The sequence below is a fragment of the Pimephales promelas genome, chromosome 11 (assembly GCF_988280905.1).
Source record: "Pimephales promelas chromosome 11, fPimPro1.hap1.1, whole genome shotgun sequence".
Classification (NCBI taxonomy): Eukaryota; Metazoa; Chordata; class Actinopteri; order Cypriniformes; family Leuciscidae; genus Pimephales; species Pimephales promelas.
In genome coordinates this window covers 3,508,477-3,531,118 of record NC_142779.1, presented here as the reverse complement: position 1 = coordinate 3,531,118, position 22,642 = coordinate 3,508,477, and the positions used below count along the sequence as shown (strand labels likewise).

The window sequence follows — 22,642 nt, the reverse complement described above, 5'->3', positions numbered from 1 at the left end:
TAATAAAAACGAATCAGTATTAGCTCACAGCAAAAACTCAGTTCTGTCTTATTTTCCAGAACAAATCTAAACAGTCTTAAATCAAAATACATTTGGGCTACTTGAGAAGCAATGATTTAAGATTTAAAGTGTTGTTTGCCGAGCATTAAAAGGTTTCTTGGTTTGCCACAGGAATGACGCCACTAATCAAGCTAACTTCCTGTAATTACAAACCGTTTTTCCTGAAACCCTCCATTATGAGCCCGATGAGTTGTGCTTCTGGTGTACTTCAAGTAGCCTACTAAACAGACATTATCATCAAAATAACAAACAGAAGTGTTTATTTCTACCCTGTCCAGTCACAGACTCACCCACACCGCCACACATTCACATTTTGAACATTTTTTGTAAAAACATCCCATTCAAACGTCAGCAAAGCAAGTTGTGCATTAACATAAGGTTAAAATTTGTCACGCCGTGTACAGGCTGCATTAAAACATTGAATACAAAAAACAACAGTATAAATAATGACAAAAGTTAAAATTTAAACCTTCACTCTTTGAAAAACATTCAAATCAAATACATGCAGCTGACAACATGAATAGCAGACATCTAAACTTATTTTAACATTCAAAACACCACTATAAACTTCAATTGGGGCCCTTTAATGTGTGATACAGTACGGTTTATCTAGAACCACTGCAAAATGATTTTCTTACAGTATTTTTGTCTTGTTTTCAAATATCTAAACATTCTTATATCAAAAAGTCTTGTTTTCTGAAACATCTCACCAAGTTCATGCTTAAAACTAAAAAAAAATATCTGCCAATGGTATCAAAAAATTAAACTTAATTCGTGGGGATTTTTAGTTTTAAGCATAAACTTAATTTTAACAATACATGGTGAAAATCAAGTTTTTAATGTTGTTTATATGCCCGTCACACTGGTGTTTCTGATGACACAAACTACCTTGTAACCAATCAGATCAACATGCGATCGTCACGTGGATCTCTGACCTGAGTCAGTGAGTGAGTGGAGGCAGGGCTCTGCTGATTGTTCATAGAACCAAGTATACTAAATGAGGCAAGGTTACATTCAAGCTATTTTAAGGCATGAATAATTTTTAAAGAAAAAACTTTGAATGTAATTTTTTTGAACAAAGATGAGTTTTAAGGGATACAATGATTGCCTACAAGGGGACTTTAAAGCTTCAGCAATATCCCTTCTCAAATTCATCTTGATTTCCATTTTTAATGGAAAAGTAGGCAAAAATACTAAGCAAGAAAATCTTTTTTTTTTTTTTTTTTTTTTTACAGTAAACTACTGCCCTAATAGCTGCAAGTCTCACTAAACAAAACTAAAACAGGGCAATTAAAACCGTTAATACCTACAAAAACATTTTAAAAACTAAAACAGGAACCTGTTAACCTGACCTATACATTATTGCTAAATACTGAAATGGCACAATATACAAGTACACAAAAATGCAGACAGTTTTTGGCTTGATGATGACATCATAATGATCCTCTAATCCTCATGTGAATCCAGTCTATTCAAGATGACATATGCAGTTCTCCAAGAGACACAAGAGGGGCAAATGGATATATGTGCAGTATGAAAACTTTCTCTCTGGCTCTGTGTTTAACTAGGGTTAAAGTTCCTCTTCCTCATCCTGAGAACTAGATCATGGCCCGGAAGCCGAAAGATAACGCGGCTCCCAATGCCAAGCCGAGAGAGAGGAAAAATGCCATGATGGCTCCTGCAGTTTCTGCTTCCTGCTGGGAGACTTTCCTGTGGGACGAACACAAAACATTAGAGGACATGAAGAACTTTGACTAAACTGTGAGGACAATGTTCAGTGGGAACAGAAAACATGCAACTAATGATACTTCTGTCATGGGCTGATGATGAGGCTGATTAAGTTTATTTAACCCAAAAAAAAGTGCATAATCCAAACAGAAGAAGAGCGACGTCACTGCTTGGACCACACAAACAACACCAGATAATGATGAGCTGAGAAAACTGATGAACACCATGACTATTATTTTTCTAGCAGACCAATATAAAGTGTAATATGCACTATATTTGGCATGTATGTTGATGTTGTTTTGTACTTACTTTGGTCCGAAGCACATGCAGAGACTGGCCAGGTATCCGTTGCTAAAGGAAAAGAGGATCATGAAAATGATGTACCAGGAGTCGTGAGCGAACCACACCGGCAGGGTGTATCTGGGCTGAACGTTGCAGAGGAGGAAGAGAGGGATGAACAACACGCGAGCGATGACCAGGATGGGCAGCACGATGCTGTCTTTACCAGGCTGAACAGAGAGAGGTCACATGTCAGACATTCATCATCATCACCCAAATCTGGAGAGAAATTAATTACCTTTTATTTGTCGATACACACTATTAGTGATGAATTGATGATGTATTGGTCAAATTATATTATATTACTCTGATTTTTTCAAAATTGATCAATAGTTTAGCAGCAAATCAGTTTTCTTTGTTATTGATTACTAAAACAAATAAAAACTGTTTTCGTTTACAATCTTAGATTGGCAACATGGTTACTAACCGAAATAAAATAAGTTTAAGTACTAAAAAATTAGTAAAACTACAACTGAAAAAAAATAAAGATAAATAGAAATATAAAAACATAACATTAAACAAGTTAAAACAAAATTGAAAATGATAAGTTTAAAAATAAAAGCTCATTCATAAATACTTCGATAGATAATTCACACGAAACACTGAAACGAATAAAAAAAGCATTTATGAATATTAATATGAATACAAATATTGTGTAAATGTTTCAATCAATTTAGTATCATAATCTCACATCTGTATTAAATCATAATTTTGTATTATATCACAATACACAGTTAACTGTCATTATCATCAAATAAACTACCACGATCAATCAGGACGGCATCGGCCATTATAAAACCCTTGCTGGTCAACCACTGCAATCCATTTGCTTAAATAGCCAATCAGTGCATGAGAAAGACGTCGAACAGGCATCTTGAATAGATTCTGGGATCATGAGAACGTGGTTTCGCCCCTAAAATACTCAAAACCCATGATAATACAGCTAATTTAAAAGCGATTGCCTGGACATGACATTTCAATTCATCCACCATCTCCGTCACCATATACCCCAGAACAAGTCAATGTACTGCAGCCAAGATTCTCCCATGATGCTCAGTTTATTTAAATCTCTCATAATCGAGTCAAACTACCAGTATCCTCAAGCGCATCCGAAACAAGCGTTACATTGACCGTGGTAAACAGCACACATGAGCGTCACATGAGCGGCGGACAGCTGACTGCAGTGCACACCAGACATGTGATCAAACCCAACCATACCAGCCATACCTCCCGGCAATTAGTATTATTCAAAAAAATATATATTTTATCAAACTAAATGATGTTCCAATACTAACTATTGTACTGTAAAATGATAAAATCAAGTATTTAATAATCAACATGAATATAATTTTACAGAACAACAGTGAAATTACATTAACAATTGAGCTTTTATTTTGGTGGAAGACCAGATGAAGACTTTAAAGTCCTACTGATGTGGCTTAAAACGAGCAGCATTATTCAATGTGTTGACATAATTTCCATTGAAATAGGAAGACAGGGCGGGACATATCGAACAGCCCCTCCCCTTTTTAAAAATAGCCAATTGCGTTATGTTTATATCACAACCTGAGCATTAAACTCAGAAAAAACACATTTAATAGCCACAATGTACTAGCTCCCCTTCTAGATTTAATATGAAACTGTTACAAAACCACTTTTGGACAACTTTTATGATCATCTGATGGTCCTTTGGGTTTTTTTTTCATGTTATGGAACAACAGATTTTCATTTCTGGCTGAACTATCCATTTGACATGATGTAGGATTTTCCAGAGAAATGTTTTATCGTTTTCCCTGTTCTGATAATTGCTGGAACATTTACACAAGAAACAGACTAGGGATGGGCAATGATTAATCGTGATTAATCGCATCCAAAATAAAAGTTTGTGTTTACATAATATATGTGTGTGTGGTGTGTATAATTCATTTGTATATATAAATACCCACACATGTATGTATCATGTATTTAACAAATATTTGCATGTATATACTTTATATATATTTATACATAATTAATATTATATATAAATATAAATATTTGATATATTAATAACATATTTTTCTTAAATATATACATGAATGTGTGGGTATTTATATATACAAATTAATTATACACACATATATTGGATGCGATTAATCGTGATTAATCGTTGCCCATCCCTAAAACAGACTCTTGAGTCTTTTCAAAAAGAGCTTCATCATAGGAATACGTTCAAAATCCCAGAAAAGGAAGGCAAAAAGCAGATGCTCTAATAAAGCATTCAGAGCGCCGACTAACACAACACACACATACGTACCCACATACAAACAGCAGTCAGGCTCCTGCCGGCCCAGTCCATCACATTGAACAGGAGGAAGCAGGACACAGGGATGAAATACTTTTCTGTGAAAAGAGACAGAATTACAGAAATGACATTTCTGTAGAGGACATCAATACAGTGAAACATCACACATGCATGCAAACACACTCACCCCATGCACTTCCATTGGCAATAGTGGACTTGACATCAACAGTGACAGCTGGGAAGGTGCCAATCGTGACGGCGAAAACAAAGCATACGGAAAGAGCCATCACCCAGATCTAAGTCAGGAGACGCGTGTTATTATAAACTGAGGTTTCCTGTTCTCCGGTGCCATTTCTGGAGATAAGAGAAGCTAATACCTGTTTAAAGATGCCAAACACTGACACAGCGGGTTTGGTCTCTTCATCAGTCAGACTCAGGACCGGCCTCTTCTCTGCTTCACTTTCTGCAAGCCAAGAACGAAAACACACATTCAATTTCTCTCAGACACAGCATCAAAAAGCTGTATTTGTCATTTAGCAGCAAAAAAGTTTTGAAATAACATGAAGAAACACATTAGGACACTGTTACGCTACCCTGTGCTGGGACTAGTTTTAGAGCGTTGGGTTTTTAAGGGCATTAGTGTCCCAAAGTCAAAATATACATAAAAAAACTATGGCTATTTTGTTTTATTTTATAGCATTTTAAGATAAGATGCTGTAAAATAAAAACAAAAAATGTTTTTAAATAAAATAAAAGTACCAATTTTCTGAGGTACAAATAAATTACCTTACAATCTTGACCTGAGACATCCGTATTTGGTCTCTATATTATTATTTGTAGCCTTCAGAGAACATAATTTCTACGATTCATTTGCCTTAAAAATATTAGGTCTGGTTTCACAAACACGGGGTTCCCACACCTTGATTAACTTCAAATTGAAGGACTTCCCAGGTCCAATACCCTCAAATTCAAAGACTTATAACCTTGGTCGTATAACCTTGTAAGATACATTGTTACAGTTTTGCGCACGTGAAGTACCTCACGCTAAAAACACTTAACGCAACGCGTGTAAAATGCACAGAGATTTATGTATGTAACTAAGTGTTGCCGAAAAAAACACATTAGCAGACCGGATGGAATAATATGGATTTTTTTACAAAAAACTTCTTAAAACTAGATATGGACCTGTCTCTATGTATGTTTTTTGTTTTTTTGCATTATGTACAGAACAAGACAGGGAACAAACAAACCTGTAAGACACTTCCATTTAGATCAATACAGAGTATGGATTTAGGAAAAAAAAAAAGAGCAAGGGTCAAGACAATCACATAGCCAGTATACATGAAAGGAATTAAAATACTAAAAAAAGTAAATATTTTGATAAAGAGAGACATAAAGTTTCAGACTTTCTATTTGAAGTATTTGAAGCTCTGAAACATTTGAGTAAAATCACATAGAAATATATTAAAGGAGGGCTTACATTTTTTCCATTTACAAGCATGGATATGATATTTACCCATCAATAAAACAAAATTTACAACATCAATGAAGTGTAAGTTTAAATCACACTTAAAAAAAGAGCACATCTTGCAGGGCTATAGGAGGAACCGTCTCCATTTTTACTGTGTATCAAACCAAAATTTCGAAGTAATCTGACAATAAAAGAAAATGTGATCGAGTGTTTCAGGACAAGAAGAACAAAATGTTCCACCTCGAAATTAAATCGTTTCTGCATGCAATCATTTACTGGGTAAACCTTAAACATAATTTTGTAATGAGTCTCCTTGACCTTCGAAGCAACTGGGTATGCCATATAGCAGGTAAAAGCTTTATCCTTCAATGAGGTTTCAACATCTCCCAAAAAATAGCACTGATAACACATTTGAGTTCGTCTCTATGTATGTTTATTTACAAAAACTTTCCATGGGCCTTGAAATATTTTTTTCATAGTCACAAAATTTCAAGGATTTCAAGGTCCCATGGGAACCCAGCAAACAGGGCTTAGATTAAGCCTTAGCTCAGTTAAAGATCTGTCGGTGCACGTTGCTTTCAGTTAAAACAGCTCAAACATGCATTTTAGTCTAAGACTAGATTCAAGCCTCGTCTCAGTAAAGTTCTCCACATATTCTTCATGGTCTTATATATTTCAATAGTCCCATATATTTGTTCATGAGTGTATGAGGGAGCACCAGATGTCACAAATATGGAACGCCGGGCATTACCTGGTTTCAGCAGATCCATCTTGTTTTCCTCATCTGCGCTGGGCCGAGAGCCATTGCTCTCAGAGTACCACTGGAAAAACTCCTGCACAGCAAATTCAGTTTTAGTCCTCAAAATGTAAACATCGAATTATATTTCTCAGCATTGATTAGAGGAAATGAAACACAGATGTGAATCTCAACAGTCAGGGCGTTAAATCTTACCAGTTTGGGCAGGGCGAAGTAAGAAACTATGGCCAGGAGAATAACAACGCAGGCGGTGATGAAGTAGCCGAAAGCACTGTCCTGTAAAGCTGAGCCAGCTGGAAAACACAAGACAAGGGTCAAAACCAGGAATAGGGTTGTCATCATGGTACCAAAAGTTCAGTAGTCAGGGCCAAAACAAAGAAAATGTAGGGCACCAGAGCAAAAACCAGACCGTTGGTTATCACTGTCAATCATCCTATTTTCTTATTCAATTGCACATTTAAAAACTAAACTTGTATTCAGATTGTAAATGAGTAATAAACAGAAAGCAAGAGCACAGCCTCCATTTAGTGTCACTACACATGTCAATCTCTAAAGAGCAAGTTCACTGCACTCTGCAAATCTCGCCAAAACCCCCGTTATGATTAAAAAAGCTGTCTTAATTGTTCAATGAACATACTGACTAGCATACTGATAGGCCATTGCATTCAAATGCTAAACAGATATGATTGTGATAGGCTACATTGCTCAATGCTTGTAAAAACATGCTGTATATATCAACTAACACGAATGTGAGTGTTTGCAGAAATATTGGTCCAATAAAAAATTATAATTAGTATTGACTGGTACCGATAGTACCGTTACATTTGACAACCCTAATCTCGAACTAAACGAACATTTCCACAAAACATATATTCGGTCATTTTAAAAGTATTCATGAAATTCGCAGTGGAATTGATCTATGGCTAAGCCACGCCCTCAAACCCGATGAGCCAATCACAGTGCGCAGCTAACCCAATACACTTAACATTTAAATACTACTTTGAATCTGTTTGGTCCAGTGTAATTTTAGCATTTCTTTTATACTATTATAGTATTTATTAATATTTTGGGTTTCACTGTATTTTGAGTAGACGTTGTGAATTAATATTACTCAATATTTTTGTATTATTTACATACTCTACGATTATAGTACTTGATATTTTTCATTTTAATTTAAAATTTTGTTGTTTCTCATTTTTATTAGCTTTGTTTTTGAATTTAGTACTTCAACCTATTTTATTTCAGTTAAACATTTCTAAATTGTTGTTTTTTTTTTTAGTTTCTAATATTTAATCTAATATCTAATATTTACATTTTATTTTATCAGAGCTTTATTTCAATTTACAGAAGTCAACATTTGAAGTGGATCATCAAAGTTGACTACTGCTCCAAATTTTGGAAAAGAAGATCTTAAAGAGAGTGATACGGAGGAGGAATACGTACATGCGATCGCACAGATCATGGAGAAGGCGGCAAACGTTCCTGCCAGCCCTTGCCCGCTCATGATGGGCGTAGTGTAGGACGCTGGGAGCATTCCAGCCAAACCAAACAGACTCCCTTGCAGAATTGCCCCGAATGCTGCAAAGAGTTTGAGAAGAAAAACGTTGGTTAAGACATGAGAAAACGCATAAAGGTCATGACAACACAGAACATCATGAAACATTTCTGAGAGTTAACTCCTTTCAGATCTGTTCTTTCAAGTAGGACCTTCCCCAGCTTGATTTTCAAAACATATTGTGTATTAATATCAGCATCAAAGGATCACTGAGCCATCTTTTGCTCATTATGAAACCAAACCTTGCGACCTGACCCAGAGGAGAGAATACCACTGCACTGAGGTCAAAGAGGCCAGGAATAGACAAACTGCAGCCGATGATGTGGTACTCACAGTTGATGCAGATGATTTTGATCATAGTGACAGCAAAGAAGGGCAGGGGGGCCATCTCCACTTTCACCAGCACCGCTGTGATGAGAAACACCACCAGAATGACAGACAGACTGCCTGAGATCCTCAACCTTTGAGGGATCCTGGGAGAAATGAGCGGCAGGAAACAACACAATGTCAACTCTCCTGGGATTCGGTTTCATGAGTGGTTATTAGGAAAGTTCCTAATAATCTCGAATGTTATTTATTATCTCATCACTCTCCATTACAACAGATTTTCCACATTGTAGAATAACAGTCAAGTCAACAAAACTATAAAACAAGTGGAACATGGGAGTGTGTCAAGTCACGAGGGATGTCCTTCCTTCATTATTTGGCCCGTGTCTTTCTTTCCTCAGTCGAAAAGAAATTAAGGTTTTTGATGAAAACATTCCAGGATTTTGCTCCATATAATGGACTTCAATGGGGTCCAAACGGTTCAAGGTCCAAATGAGAGTTTCAGTGCAGCTTCAAACGACACCAGACGATGAATAAGGGTCTTATCATGCGAAACGATCGGTTATTTCAAAGCTTATTCCAAAAATGTAACTTTTCTAAGGACAAATGCTAGCCTTGCTCTATTCTGTGAGGCGTGTTTGCAACGTCACGTATTACGTAATTACGTTCAAAAGGTCACAGGCGACGTAGTCGGAAGTACAGAATCAAAATCGTCCGACATCGTTGTTTTGCCTTTTAATTCCTTTTTTTGTAAACAGCGTTTGAGTTAGTTTGCACGTTCAACCTATGCGTTAAACTTGTAAACACAGACTCTGTTCTTTCGGCTACGTCGCCCGTGACCTTTTGAACGCAATTACGTATTACGTGACGTTACAAACGCGCCTCACAGAATAGAGCAAGGCTAGCATTTGTCCTTAGAAAAGTTACATTTTTGGAATAAGTTTTGAAATAACCGATTGTTTCGCTTGATAAGACCCTTATTCATCATCTGGTGTCGTTTAAAGCTGCATCTGAAACTCTCATTTGGACCTTGAACAGTTTGGTTCCCATTGAATTCCATTATATGGAGAAAATCCTGGAATGTTTTCATCAAAAACCTTAATTTTTTTTCGACTGAGGAAAGAAAGACATGGACATCTTGGATGACATGGGGGTGAGTAAATTATCAGCTAAAGTTTTTTCAAAAGTGAACTACTCCTTTAAAATCACTGAACAGAATTTCAATGAGTTTCAATGTCCGGTTAGGTCAATTTAGTTGTCAATCATTAAACCCATTTGTACGTTTGTGAATCCCTCTTACACGTAATTTCAGAGTTTGTCTCACCTCTGATGGATGAAGGAGTTGAGGCAAGTGAAAATGAGCAGCGGTACCATGGCGCACAGTGTCATCACATTGTTGAACTTTGACTCTAGGACGTTACGACCCTCCGTCCCATTGGCTGTCAGATTGTGTACTCCATTGATTTGTGGGTCCTTCAGACGTTGGGTGAAATACTACCGAACAAGAAGTCAGATGTTGAGCGGTCCTCAATGGGATTGTGAATGTTACGTCAAACATCATAAAGTCATTTGTAAATCAATCTTCAAATAAGTCATATACACCAATTTGAACCAATTTCAAAATATACACCAATTTTTCCGGACCATCCGAGGGCACCACAGACCATCGACACTTTTAAAAAGGGTCTAAAGACATTACTTTTAAGCAGATCTTATGATTTTTAGATATGTCTAGATTTTGTTCTTATGGTCAGACCTGTAGCACTTCGAGTTTTTTTTAAAAATGTAAAGTGCTTTTACAAATAAAATTTATTATTATTACCAATTTGAACCATAATTAACCAAACAGTTGTTGCAATGCTTAATGCAAGCAGATGTTTTTTCTACTATTTTACACTAAATAAACACAAGATTGACATTTAATCATTGTTTATGCTAATATAACAATATATAGTAATGAAAAGATTTCTACTAAAGCATTTAAAGCTACTTTAAGAAACCTATTATGCCCTTTTCAAGACTTGATTTTGTTTTAAGGCTCTACTAGAAGAGGTTTTCATGTTTGAATGTAAAAAAAAGATTATTAACGCTCTGTTTAGTTCCTGTCTCTATAGAAAGCCTAAGTCCCTCCTCTTCCGGTCGACCACCATGGGACCTTATTTCGGAAAAATATTGTATGGTAGTCAATGGCGAGAGACAACAAATATTTTGATTGGTTTGAATTGTGCCCTGAATTACACATATGATGTTCGTCAATTTAAAAAAAAACATTTTAAAGTAAAGAAAGTCGCCGTTTGATGTCAAACCGTTGAGGTATAAGACTGTGAAAATACGTAATTACAAAGACTACAAACCCCAAAGGCGCACATTTTCTCTCAATGAATGAAGCTAACTTTACTGAGGCTAATGTCTGTCATTGTTTCTATAGTCTTACGTTATAATCGTAACGTTACGCCGTCATGCCTGAGTGTTTTGTGCCAGACCTCACACACGAGCAGCGGATCTCACTCGTTGTTTTGCTTCCTGGGATATGTAGTTCATTGAGCGATTTTCACATAAAACTAAATGTTACTCTTCTGTTTTATGACAAACTGTGACGTTTTTTGACTTTCAGAATTAGCTTTTAAATTGACAAACATATTTTACAAACATATTTTTAACAAACATTTTTGACAAACATATTTTTTCCGAAATAAGGTCCCATGAGCCGGAAGCGGGGGGGCGGGACTTAGGCTCTCTATGAAGCTCCTCCTTACTTCCAAAAAGCTCAATATGGTCTGATTGGTCGGCTGGATCGGTGTGTTGTGATTGGTCAACTGCTTCGAGCGTGTTTTGGAAATGTCACACATCTTACTATAACTCCAAGTTTCAACACACTACTAACTAACTCAACCACATCCCGGCCATTTATTATGCGTATGATTTATTGAAATATTGAAATCTAAAAATGCAAACAGATCCTTTAAAATCTCCAAATACAAGATGCATTAAAAAACTACATTCATTCACTGTTGGTTAATTTTATACTGCCAAATGTGTACTCCAAATCCAGTATCTTTCACATAATCATGAATTCATCTAATAATGTGCCAGTAAAGATGGTCTCGGTTTTTACCATGGTGGCAGTCATGAAGAAATTCCACGGTAGGAGAGTTCCCAATCCCAGGATGAAGAATATGATCCATACGGCATTGTACCTGGAAGACATGTCATTTTATCCACATGCAGTTTCACCATTGAGCCGTCCTGTGAGGAGGTTACGCTCACACATTTACCTGTCTCGTGGGGTGTTCACGGCTGTCATGGTGTCTGTCTGATGGATCGGTCACTGGGCAGTTTCACAATCTGGCATCAAATCTGAAATTGCAATCCCATGGAAACCATCAATGAAGCTGAACCACATCATCATAGAAGATCTATCATTTCAAACCCAATAAACCAATCTTAGTGAAACATTCAGCTTGACAAGCATGTTTATGTATCGTTTTGTTTTGTTTTTATTAGCTAATGTAATTATACAGACATTTTAACTGCGACTTCTTTCTGAGGACACGGTAGAACTCAAGAAGTCTGTGGGTTTTGGTATTTTTACTGTGTAAACATCCATCATTATTGCATTTCGTTCAAAAAAATATGATTCTCTCAAAGGACATTTGGGCAGCATCAACATAAATATATTAATATATCTAAACAAATGTTAATATTTTCATTTCAGCAGCATTTTACATCTGCTTGCAATTAGCCTGCATCTCTAAACCAATGTTTTGGAATAGATCACATGTTGTGCTTTAATAAGCCTTGGGTATAGAGTTTATGAAATAACAAAAATTTAATTTCCTGAGCTCAAGCGACAGCTTGTCTGGATTTCAGACAAAATCTCCAGCTCAACGTCCTCTGCAAGAAATGGCTAAATATATTGGTTCATTCTGCAGTCCTTTGAGAATAAACATACACAGTGAATGAGAAACTTATGGACTCCCTATCTTTCTAATACTGGGTTTTCCATTGACATTGACATTATTAATATTTGTGAACTTAATTTTTCAATGTAGTGAATTTGCATTGACATTTTTACATTTAAGTCTTGGGAATGGATTATGTTGCTCTTAAATGAGGAGCTTCAGCACTGTAAGATGTTTTGGATAAACTGTTTGTAAAAACTAAGATGATAATTGCAGACTGTGATATGCTGTTTTATATGGTGCTGACAACAATGAGCTTGAAAACACTGATCCTGATGCATTATCCTTCTCCAAAAAGTATACTTTCAGCAGTGCAATAAAGCAAAACTCTCTGTACACACTTTCAAACAACGGTCAGGATATACAAAACAGTCCTCTTAGTTAGATTTATTGGCTGTCAAAACTTGGTTTCCTGCGATATTATCAAACATTTTTATTGTTTCTTTTGTGTTAAAAAAAATCCCCACGGACTAAATTAATTTGAAAGTAGTGTTTCAAATTATGTTGGACCATTTCTTTAAAACACTGACAAATAATGAAGGTTTTCATGCTCTTGCAATATTCACCAAGTATTTTCCAAAGAAACTAAAATACACTTTTTTTCCGCCTTCTACTCTCTTCTGGAAATGAAGAAAATGATTTCCCCGTTTTTTTTTTTTTTCAGAAAATTTGCACTGTAATTTAAATAATCAGACCATGGCAAAAAAAAAAAAAAACACTGTAAAAATGATTCATGGGTCTTGTAATTTTCATTAAAAAAGGTGATAATTAAAAATATTGTCTATATTTTATTAGTAAAATTGTGGTTCAGTGTTTTATAGAAATATTGAGAACATTTCACTAATAAAACCAAGAGCTACATTTTCCTAATTTTTTTATTAGGAAAACATTCACAATTTTGATGCTTGAAATGAGGAACTGATTAAGCTGATAAAATTAAGGGAAAAGGGCTACCAATTTATTTTAAGAGAATTAGCTCAATTATGCTTGCTAATTATTGTTAGTTCCCAGCATGCTTTGCACATGGCTGGTAATGGAAATATTGAAATTAAGTGTTATTTTATGTGTTTTTGAGTAAAGGGAAACATCTGTTAATGTTTAATGACCAGTTATGTTTGAAACTTTGACAATTGAACGAGTTTCGATAATGTTGAAGTTTTGATTGTTACCATTGTGCAGAAGTGTAGGGCTTATTAAGGTTGTGTTTTATTATTAGGAAACATATTGCTTTGTTTGTTGAGCAAACCATTGTTATAAAGCTAGTGCAGTAACATGATCAGTTATTAACTGTGTTAGCAGTATCACAGGTTTTTAATAATACAATATAACTCAAGGTCAAATATAAACACTCTAATTTGCAGACTTTTGAGCATTAACTTAAAATAAAAAAGCATATTTCACTAAAAATGTTAAATTCATTGTATCATAGACTAAATAATTAAGGGGATTTTACGTGATTTATTCAGATAGATTCCATGAAAGAAATCAAGCCTTAAATATTATGTGTAATATTGTTGTTACCATCATTTTTTTAATTAAATAGCAGTACCATTTTTTTTGCAGTGATAGACATTTTTCAATACAACAACAATAAGAGCTGATTCTTCTGTAACACATACGTACAAGTTCACAATTTTAAATGGTATTCCAGCTGTCTGTGATTTCAACACAACTTCATGTGCCTTTTCAATTCATCATCATGACGGAACGGCACTGTTGCACAAGACCTTTAAATCAGCCAGTTTACACAATTGATCTGATTTGGCCAAATTGTAACTTACAACCACTGGAAATCTCAGTCACGTTGAGGGAATCTGATTAACCAATAACTTCAGTGATCACATGTTGTACTGTCAATTGTCTAAAACAGAAACAATCATCTCTTATCAATACATCCGCTTTATTCTATCATAAGACAACCATAGCAAACATCTCACCACTTAAAAACAGGTCAAGCTGACCTCTGTATGACATGAAATTCAGTTTAAATGAAGTTAATTCATTTAGTTGAAGCCAAATATGCTATGGTTGGTTGATAATGGCTGAAACCTGAAACCAAATGAAGCATTTCCACCTTGACCAGACTTATCTGCCCTAAGGTTGGCATGCGTGAGAGTGTGTGTGGAACTCCAGGAATGGACAGATTAACACTGTACAGTACACACTGATATGCCAACAACAGATGATGTGATAACACTAGTCTCAGAACTACATCCATATAAACCTGGTTATTGATGAAGTGCACTAAACAAAAAAATGTCCTGAAAATGATTGTACATATTTATGTGGTGCACACTACCATTTAGAAGTTTTGGGTTTCCAGAAGATTTAAAGCTGCATTTATTTGATGAAGAATACAGTAAAAACAGTATATTGTTAATATTTGTACAATTTAAAATGTAAAACTTAACTGCTTTCTATGTTCATTTTTAAAATGTGATACAAAGCTGAATTTTCAGCATCATTAGATTACTCCAGTCTTCAGTGTCACATCATCCGTCAAAAATTATTCTAATATGATGATTTGCTGCTCAAGAAACATTTCTGATTATGATCAACGTTGAAAACAGTTGTGCCGATTTTTTTCTGGAAACCATAATGCATTTTTTTCAGGATACTTTAATGCATAGAAGTGTTCATTTACTTTAAAAAAATCTGAAATATATAGTCATTTTTAGTAGTGTTTTTATTTTTTTATTTTGTGTAATTATTTTTATATTTATACTCACTCACAGTAATGTCTGAAAGACATCCATCTTTATTTATTAAAAGCCCGAAGAACCTTGTTGAAATATCTTATATGGTAGTGATTAACATTCCAGTCCTTACATTTTTCCAAGTCTTTCTCAATGCCGTCTCTGATTTACAATGTACAATCACTCCCAGATCATCTCATGGGCCAAATCTGAAAGAGGTCGTCCAAACCTCCCGTTTCTACATGGTGCACAGGCACAGCCGCACTCCACAGATTAATCCCAGCAGCCTACAGTCACTCTTGGTTCACCTACTGTACTGAAAAACACCTTTGGCAGGTTTCCCCGGACGGTCCTCTGACTCTGCTTCTAAGGCCCCTTAGAGGCGCAATATTTCACAACAAAGTTGCATGGTCCTGAAATAGGCTGTCTGTAGGGGTGTTGAGGCCTGAAACCTGAGAACATCAGCAGTGCATCCAAGAACACGCTCCGAACACATTTGTGTTCAAGTCAAGAGGCACTGTGAACCAATTCTACCAACTCCACAACACAAGAATAAGAAGACTATAATATGAATATGGATGGAAATCAGAATTTAATCATTCCAATTCTGCTTAATGATCCTTTTTTTTATCACAATTCTTTCAGTACCATTAAAGGAGTAGTTCACTTTAAAAACAACTTTTGCTGATAATTTACTCAGCCCCATGTCATCCAAGATGTCCATATCTTTCTTTCTTCAGTCGAAAAGAAATCAAGGTTTTTGATGAAAACATTCCTGGATTTTTCTCCATATAATGGACTTCAATGGGAACCAAACGGTTTCAAAGGGGCTTTAAACGACACCAGATGATGAATAAGGGTCTTATCAAGCGAAACGATCGCTCATTTAAAAAATAAATAACAAAGTTAAGTTTCATGAGCACAAATGCTCGCCTTGCTCTGTTCTCTGTGACTCTCCTGTTCGAACTCGTTCATCAAAATGAACGAATCTTTTTTCGAGTCATTTGGTTCATTCAATAAACAAAATGAATGAAATGACTCAAAAAAAATCATTCATTTTGATGAACGAGTTCGAACAGGAGAGTCACAGAGAACAGAGCAAGGCGAGCATTTGTGCTTATAAAATGTTTCGCTATAAGACCCTTATTCATCGTCTGGTGTCGTTTAAAGCCCTTTGAAGATGCACTGAAACTCTCGTTTGGACTCCATTGAAGTCCATTATATGGAGAGAAATCCAGGAATGTTTGGCGGGTATGAGTGTCTTTATTCTGTGCTGTCATCTCCACCGGTTTCAAAATGTGTCACCGTTATATCGTCATTTTCTGCTAATCCGGCACTTTGCAACAACACAATCTTGTTTCTTTCCCTATAACAACATCTAACGTTAACGTGGCGAAAGAAAGTCACATAAACCACGTGAACGCCGAACAGACTGAAACTGATTTCCACAAATGTGATTTGAATACGATTTTAAAAAATGTTTGAATACGATGTGAATGTAGCTCGTAACTAGGGTTGGGTATCGAGAATCGAGTATCGACTGGAACCGGGACTAACTTTTCGTTTTTCACGGAATCGTTCAAAAGTTAAAATTTCGATTCCTAGTTTCGATATTCACAGTCCGCCGAGCGGAAGAAGAAACCGCTGAACAACACCAACGAAGAAGCGTCTACCGGAAGTGTTGGCATAACCGCGCGAGTCGAACATGAGTAGCTTACGTCGGCGATCCAAAGTGTGGCTTCACTGTTCTAAAAATAACGAAATCTCGGCAAAATGCAAAATTTGTGACAAAAGGAGTATTTGTTATGGAAGGAGTATTTTCTTCATAAAGGAGTATTTCCTTCAGAAAGACCGTTGGTTAGCAATGTTAGCTAAACTTTTTTGACCCTGCCTCTTAAAAGAATCGGAATCGAGGATCTTTAGGAACCGGAATCGAAACAAGGAATCGCAATCAGAATCGTTCAAATTCAAACGATACCCAACCCTACTCGTAACAGATTAGTACTTTTTTTTTTTGCGATACGCACTTCCTAAATCTGATTTGATTCCAATCCGATAAGCACAAAAATCCGATTTGGATTAAACGCCATAACATTGGTTTGAAATAGCCTAAGTTTAGAATCAGAAACCATTCCCCGTTCCTCAACCAGGACCTGGCAAAATTTCACAATTGTTACTATGAGAGCACCTTAAAAATGCATAATCTCAATCTAAGCCTCTTTGTAAAACCTGGCTATGCCAAACAATGCCTAATTTCTCTCAGAGAAAAGCTCATGGGTTTAACGCGGGCACAGAAAAACAGCAAACCACGATTACATTTATTTTCCCTGACTCATTTGAAACCGCTGCGAGCCAGCTGGTCGGCAGGCCTGCGTTCTCTTCTGGATAACATTCAAGAGTCAGAAACTCACAATAAGCATAAGGCCATTTAATTCACCCTCTATTCTCATCCGCAAGGAATTTATTATAAACAAGAAAGGCATGAGTTTGACTTTATGGCATGTTAGCGAACACTGCAATATGCTGGCTTATTTGTGCCATGTTTCCTGTAAACAGAACTCTATTCTCTAGTTTGCTTTAAACATTAACAATTTTACTTCCTTAATATGATGCATTTCTGAGGATATCCAATGAGAATAAAACGGGACTTTATTGGATTGTGAAAACAGGTGGTTGCAGCAGGTGAAGGTTAGAAAGTGTTTTTTGAGAAAGAAAGCCATATAAGGGTTAATGCATAAGGATGCAAGTTTAGAACGATAACATATTTTTCCATTTAGAATAACGTAGAAAAGATTGTGCATTAATAAATTAAACTGGGTCAGAAAACAGACCATATTTTCAGAGAAATACGTTAATGCAGCTGCAATAGGAAACCAACCTAGATTTTGATCTTTTTTTTGTGCACAATGCGAGTGTGGCTTGTGTTGCATGCAATGCGCGCCACATGAGTTACATTAAGAACATTTCCCGGGCTATAATACTGAGAGTTCACTGTCTCACTCCATGATCCAGCTCACATGAATCTCATCTAAAGATTTGTGAGAGTGCATGAGAAGTAAAGGAACATCTACAGTCCAAACCACGAGCAAATGCATCAGCAACATATACATTTGAAGGAAACCACTAAACACCACAGAAAGCAAGACAAAGTCAAAGTCAATGCCATCAGCACCCAAACATTATCAATTAACCCTTTCCTACTGGTGTGTGTACATGTGGTTCAAAATCAAAACTTATTTAGCTGATAAAAGATATTTCACAAAGAACTAGAGGAGCTCCTCCTGAAGACTAGAGGAGACCGGGCTTTCTCTAGTGCCGCTCCTAGACTCTGGAATAGCCTTTCTCCAGAAATCAGAGCTGCACCAACCCTACACATCTTTAAAGTGAGATTAAAGACGTTTTTATTTGACCTGTCGTATGCAAACTAAATGTGGAAGTAATTGCCCTGTAGCTGTTTGTATTTTAATTTGTATTTTTCTCTCTGTACAGCACTTTGGTCAACGGAAGATAAAATAAATAAATAAATTGAAATTGAAATTGAAATTGAAAGAACAAAACTTTTTTTTTTTAAGCATTTTTAAGTTGTAACTAACTTAGCTGATAGATGACCACAAAGTTAGGGTTACATGACGTCAAAACTACGATATTATTTCGATAACTCGTATAATGTTTATGTCAATGCCACTCATTGCAGAATCTGAACCAGCACACGGGTTGACTTGAGTTCACTACTCGTTTGGCGCTTTGTAGTTTGAATTTCAAACTTTGAAAGAGAATGTATGGCAAAAATATTAATAAAGATTCTAAGAAAAAATAATAACATGAGGGTAAAAAATATTGACTATTATCTTATATAGAAGTGAAACAAGCGCAACGGCACGCTATTGTGGTTTCTTCAGTAACTGATCTCAGCTGTTCTTTACACATTATAGCACGGACGATCTTCGTCATCATATGGCGCCTAAAGGCACGTGTCTAAAAAAACTGTCAACACTTCATCGGATCATTTCACTTAGCTACTCTATAAGCACTTCAGCTCACGAACTAATTTACATTTCACCTTATACTGAATATAACATTCGCTAAGAAAGTATCGTGAGTACATTTAATAAGTCTCCGGTAAATTTAAGTATCCTGCTCAACATTGGCTAAAACAATACAATGCGGTTAACTAAACCACGTGGAGCTTGAAAGCGCGGGTAACATTGTCGGTTTCTGAAGATACAGGATTCAACCGAGAACTAGAACAACAGTAACTCTAGCAATACACTTCTACGTCAGATATGTGATTCTGAAGTGAGTTATACTGGAGTAAAAAATCAAACTCTTACCGCCTCGTCGTACGCAGAGTAGTAGAAGCTGTGTGTGGACTGGAAATGAGGTTGTGTGTGTCAGAGAGAGAGAGAGAGAGAGAGAGAGAGAGGGGGGGGGGCGAACTGAGGAGGGACTGTCCCAAATTCACACACTCAAATGATGATGATGTCTCATAAGAGACAGTAAGCAAGAACACTTTGTACTTGATCTTTATCATTTCAATAAGAACTTAAACACATTTTGTTACATTAAATGATGATTTGTAGGGCTATCTAAATATTTAAAGTATAAGACTAAAACTTTTTATATCTTCCTGAGAGCGAGAAAAAAGTTTTTGTCATGCCATTATATTGTTTCGAGCATAAGAAACAAATGAAAAAGGCAAAGGTTAGTTGTTAAAAAAGACATCAAATGACATGTATAAGACAACGAGGTTTGTTTTTTGTTCACAAATTATTTTTTAGGTTTCAGGATTTATTTATTTTTTTTATCAAACTTTGTAAGAAGATGCATTATATGGGTAAAATGGCAATAAATGGGTAATTTCACTCAGTTAATTTAATCCAATTGTATGTGTTCTTGATGCAACATATCAAAAAATAACTAATAATTATAGCCAACAATTTAAAAATAATACCTAATATTTAAGAATATTGATATATATAGGCCTAATGTATTTCCCTATCACTTCTTGTGTCTCTCAAAATGCCTATAAACATGCTTTAAGTCCTGGCAGACTTGTATGAAATCAATAACCTGTTCTGTAGCCTAACAGAAAATCATATTTTGATTTGAAAACCCATAACATTTTCCTGATATGTTGATTTATGATTATAATTACAAAATATAATATTTCCATAAGAGTGCTAAATTTGAATAGTCATTTTTAAAGACCAAGGAGGTGTTGATGTAATGGTGAAACTTCCAAACATTTGGTATCTCTGAAACGCCCTGAATGTGACATGTTTTGTGACATGTATGTTGATTCACTAAAATATAATGTCTACAGAGAACAAAAGTCTATTCCTGGGTACAGGAGGATATCGTACAAAAGTTTGGAGACAATTGACAAAGACTTCTGCTTACTTATGAATTCAACGACTACATTTTATTTTTTTATAAATAAATAAATGCCTGAGTTTGAATGGATGAAGATAAAAAGCAGCGCAAGAATACATAACTTACACTGTAAAAAATTTCTTGTCAAATTAACAGTAACTTACTGGCAACAATTATCCAGTACTTGCTGTATTTCATTTAACAGTAAAATTACCGTAACACTAACAACAGTACTGTTAAGCATACTGTAAATTAAATAACATTATTTTACTGTAATTTCTTACCATATTAAAGTACAGAATTACACTGTTAATTTTTAATAATACTGTGTAGTATGAAATGTTATTGTATTTATTTTATAGTGCTACTGTGTAACCTGTAGAAAATCCGTAGAAATATTATTTTAACTGTTAATGGGAAATAGAAAAAAGAACAATTGAAGCTTTAACTGCACAAGGTTTATTGTGTATTTTCAAACACATTAGCGCATTTATAATATACATTTAAATACATTAATACAATTAAATACATTAATAATAAAAATGTAATATAATACAATAAAAATCATGCATGACAATCATGAACAATTATGCATAAATACATGCAAAAAAAATATCAGGTAAAATAGAAAAGATTAAAGGGGTGCTATCTGATCAATCTATTAGAAAGATAGTTCATAACAACTCATCCACCCACTCCCTGCTGGGGTAAAACAGCTTAAACTAGTCTAAGATTGTCTATTGGTTTGAGATAGACTGTCTAACTGGTCAGTTGCTGATTTTAAAGGGTTTTTGGCTGCTTTCTATCTAAGGGACCAGATTTGCAGGGCTGCGAGACACATATAAACTTATAAACTATAAAAGCTTTGACAAGTAAACCACCAATCCAGATGAGTATTACAAAATGACAAGTTATCCAGTGTCCTTTAAAAAAAATAAAAATAAAACACAAAACAACCTCATCATGCACATGTGCCATGAAAAACTTGCATTATGGTATTAATAATCATTTATATGTAGACTTATGTTCTAACTTTTGCAATAGGAAGTTTTCTATCCAAGCTTTTATGCAATTAAACCTTAAACTGTACAACAACGTTTATTTTCACACAACAATTCTTAACAACTTGCAGATAGACAAAATTCACAGATGGATAATAATCTGTTTAAAAAGTTCTCAGTGGGTCAGTGCTGGACCAAGGTATAGTAGTAGTAGTTAGATAAATAGAATAATTAAATTAGATTAGATTTACAATTCATCGGTCGTCAAGATGGATAGGGGTCTTCTTAACATGCACAGCTCACACCTGTGGAAAAGGAGAACAGACAAGACAGTTAAAATACAGTACGTTTTTGTTGTTGTTGTTTTGGCTAAACAGCAAAAACAGACAAAATTATGTCTAAAGTGTAATTCACTTAATACTAAAATCTTGTTTGTTGGACTGTTGTTTAAAATCAATTGTTAAAGTATGTTCATTATGTCCTCAGTTGTATGCTGTGTAATATAATGCAATGCTATACTGTTCAGTGTTGTGCATATGTTTATGCCACAAGAGGGCACTAAAGTATAGGCTATGGAGGATGCGTTTGTATTATTATTATGTTTGTCCAAGTTGATTTACCGTAGTTAAGAGGATCATATTACTGAGAGAATCTTCATTAGAGACTGATGTGTCAGTGTCAACAGCTGAAATAAATATGCCAAGAACGGCTAAAGATAACTCATCTCTATCGTCCACTCTTTTCTTTTGAATGCAACGCAAGCTGAAACATAACTCAACATCAATTCATTTACGATCACGTGAAAACGTAGGTTAAATCTTGCTTGTGTGATACATGACTTAATATTTTGGACAAAAATACACCTGGGCGCTTTCCGTGGTCCATCAGTTATCACTGAGGTAACGTTAACGTTAAATGGCAGAACGCCAGGTCAGGATTTACACGAAAAAAAAGCGTGAAAAAATCAATAAGAGGAATTGACACTTTAATTTTATAACAATAAATCCGAATCCTAACCTTGGATATCCGATTTCAGGATATCGATTTTCAATTCCTAACCCCTATAAGTTATAAAATAATGAACGTGCA

At 35.4% G+C, this 22,642-nt stretch overlaps 1 protein-coding gene across 2 annotated transcripts in view; it reads right to left on the bottom strand.

Annotated features, from left to right (window-relative positions):
• Positions 1-1,262: 1,262 nt before the first annotated feature.
• Positions 1,263-22,642, bottom strand: part of slc29a1a (solute carrier family 29 member 1a) — a 35,086-nt gene continuing 13,706 nt past the window's right edge. Inside the window, exons 1-13 of one of the 2 annotated variants that reach the window (XM_039672267.2) lie at positions 19,511-19,601; positions 11,797-11,878; positions 11,637-11,718; positions 9,846-10,015; positions 8,528-8,667; positions 8,083-8,217; positions 6,835-6,932; positions 6,634-6,715; positions 4,789-4,874; positions 4,599-4,707; positions 4,424-4,509; positions 2,098-2,297; positions 1,263-1,770 (exon numbers count right to left, since the gene is read on the bottom strand). In XM_039672267.2, the coding sequence (XP_039528201.2) occupies positions 1,659-1,770; positions 2,098-2,297; positions 4,424-4,509; positions 4,599-4,707; positions 4,789-4,874; positions 6,634-6,715; positions 6,835-6,932; positions 8,083-8,217; positions 8,528-8,667; positions 9,846-10,015; positions 11,637-11,718; positions 11,797-11,825 (1,329 nt within the window). In that variant the 5' untranslated portion in view covers positions 11,826-11,878; positions 19,511-19,601 and the 3' untranslated portion in view covers positions 1,263-1,658. Of the gene's footprint in view, positions 1,771-2,097; positions 2,298-4,423; positions 4,510-4,598; positions 4,708-4,788; positions 4,875-6,633; positions 6,716-6,834; positions 6,933-8,082; positions 8,218-8,527; positions 8,668-9,845; positions 10,016-11,636; positions 11,719-11,796; positions 11,879-19,510; positions 19,602-22,642 lie in introns of those variants that run through there. The other variant, XM_039672268.2, reaches the window with a different exon arrangement.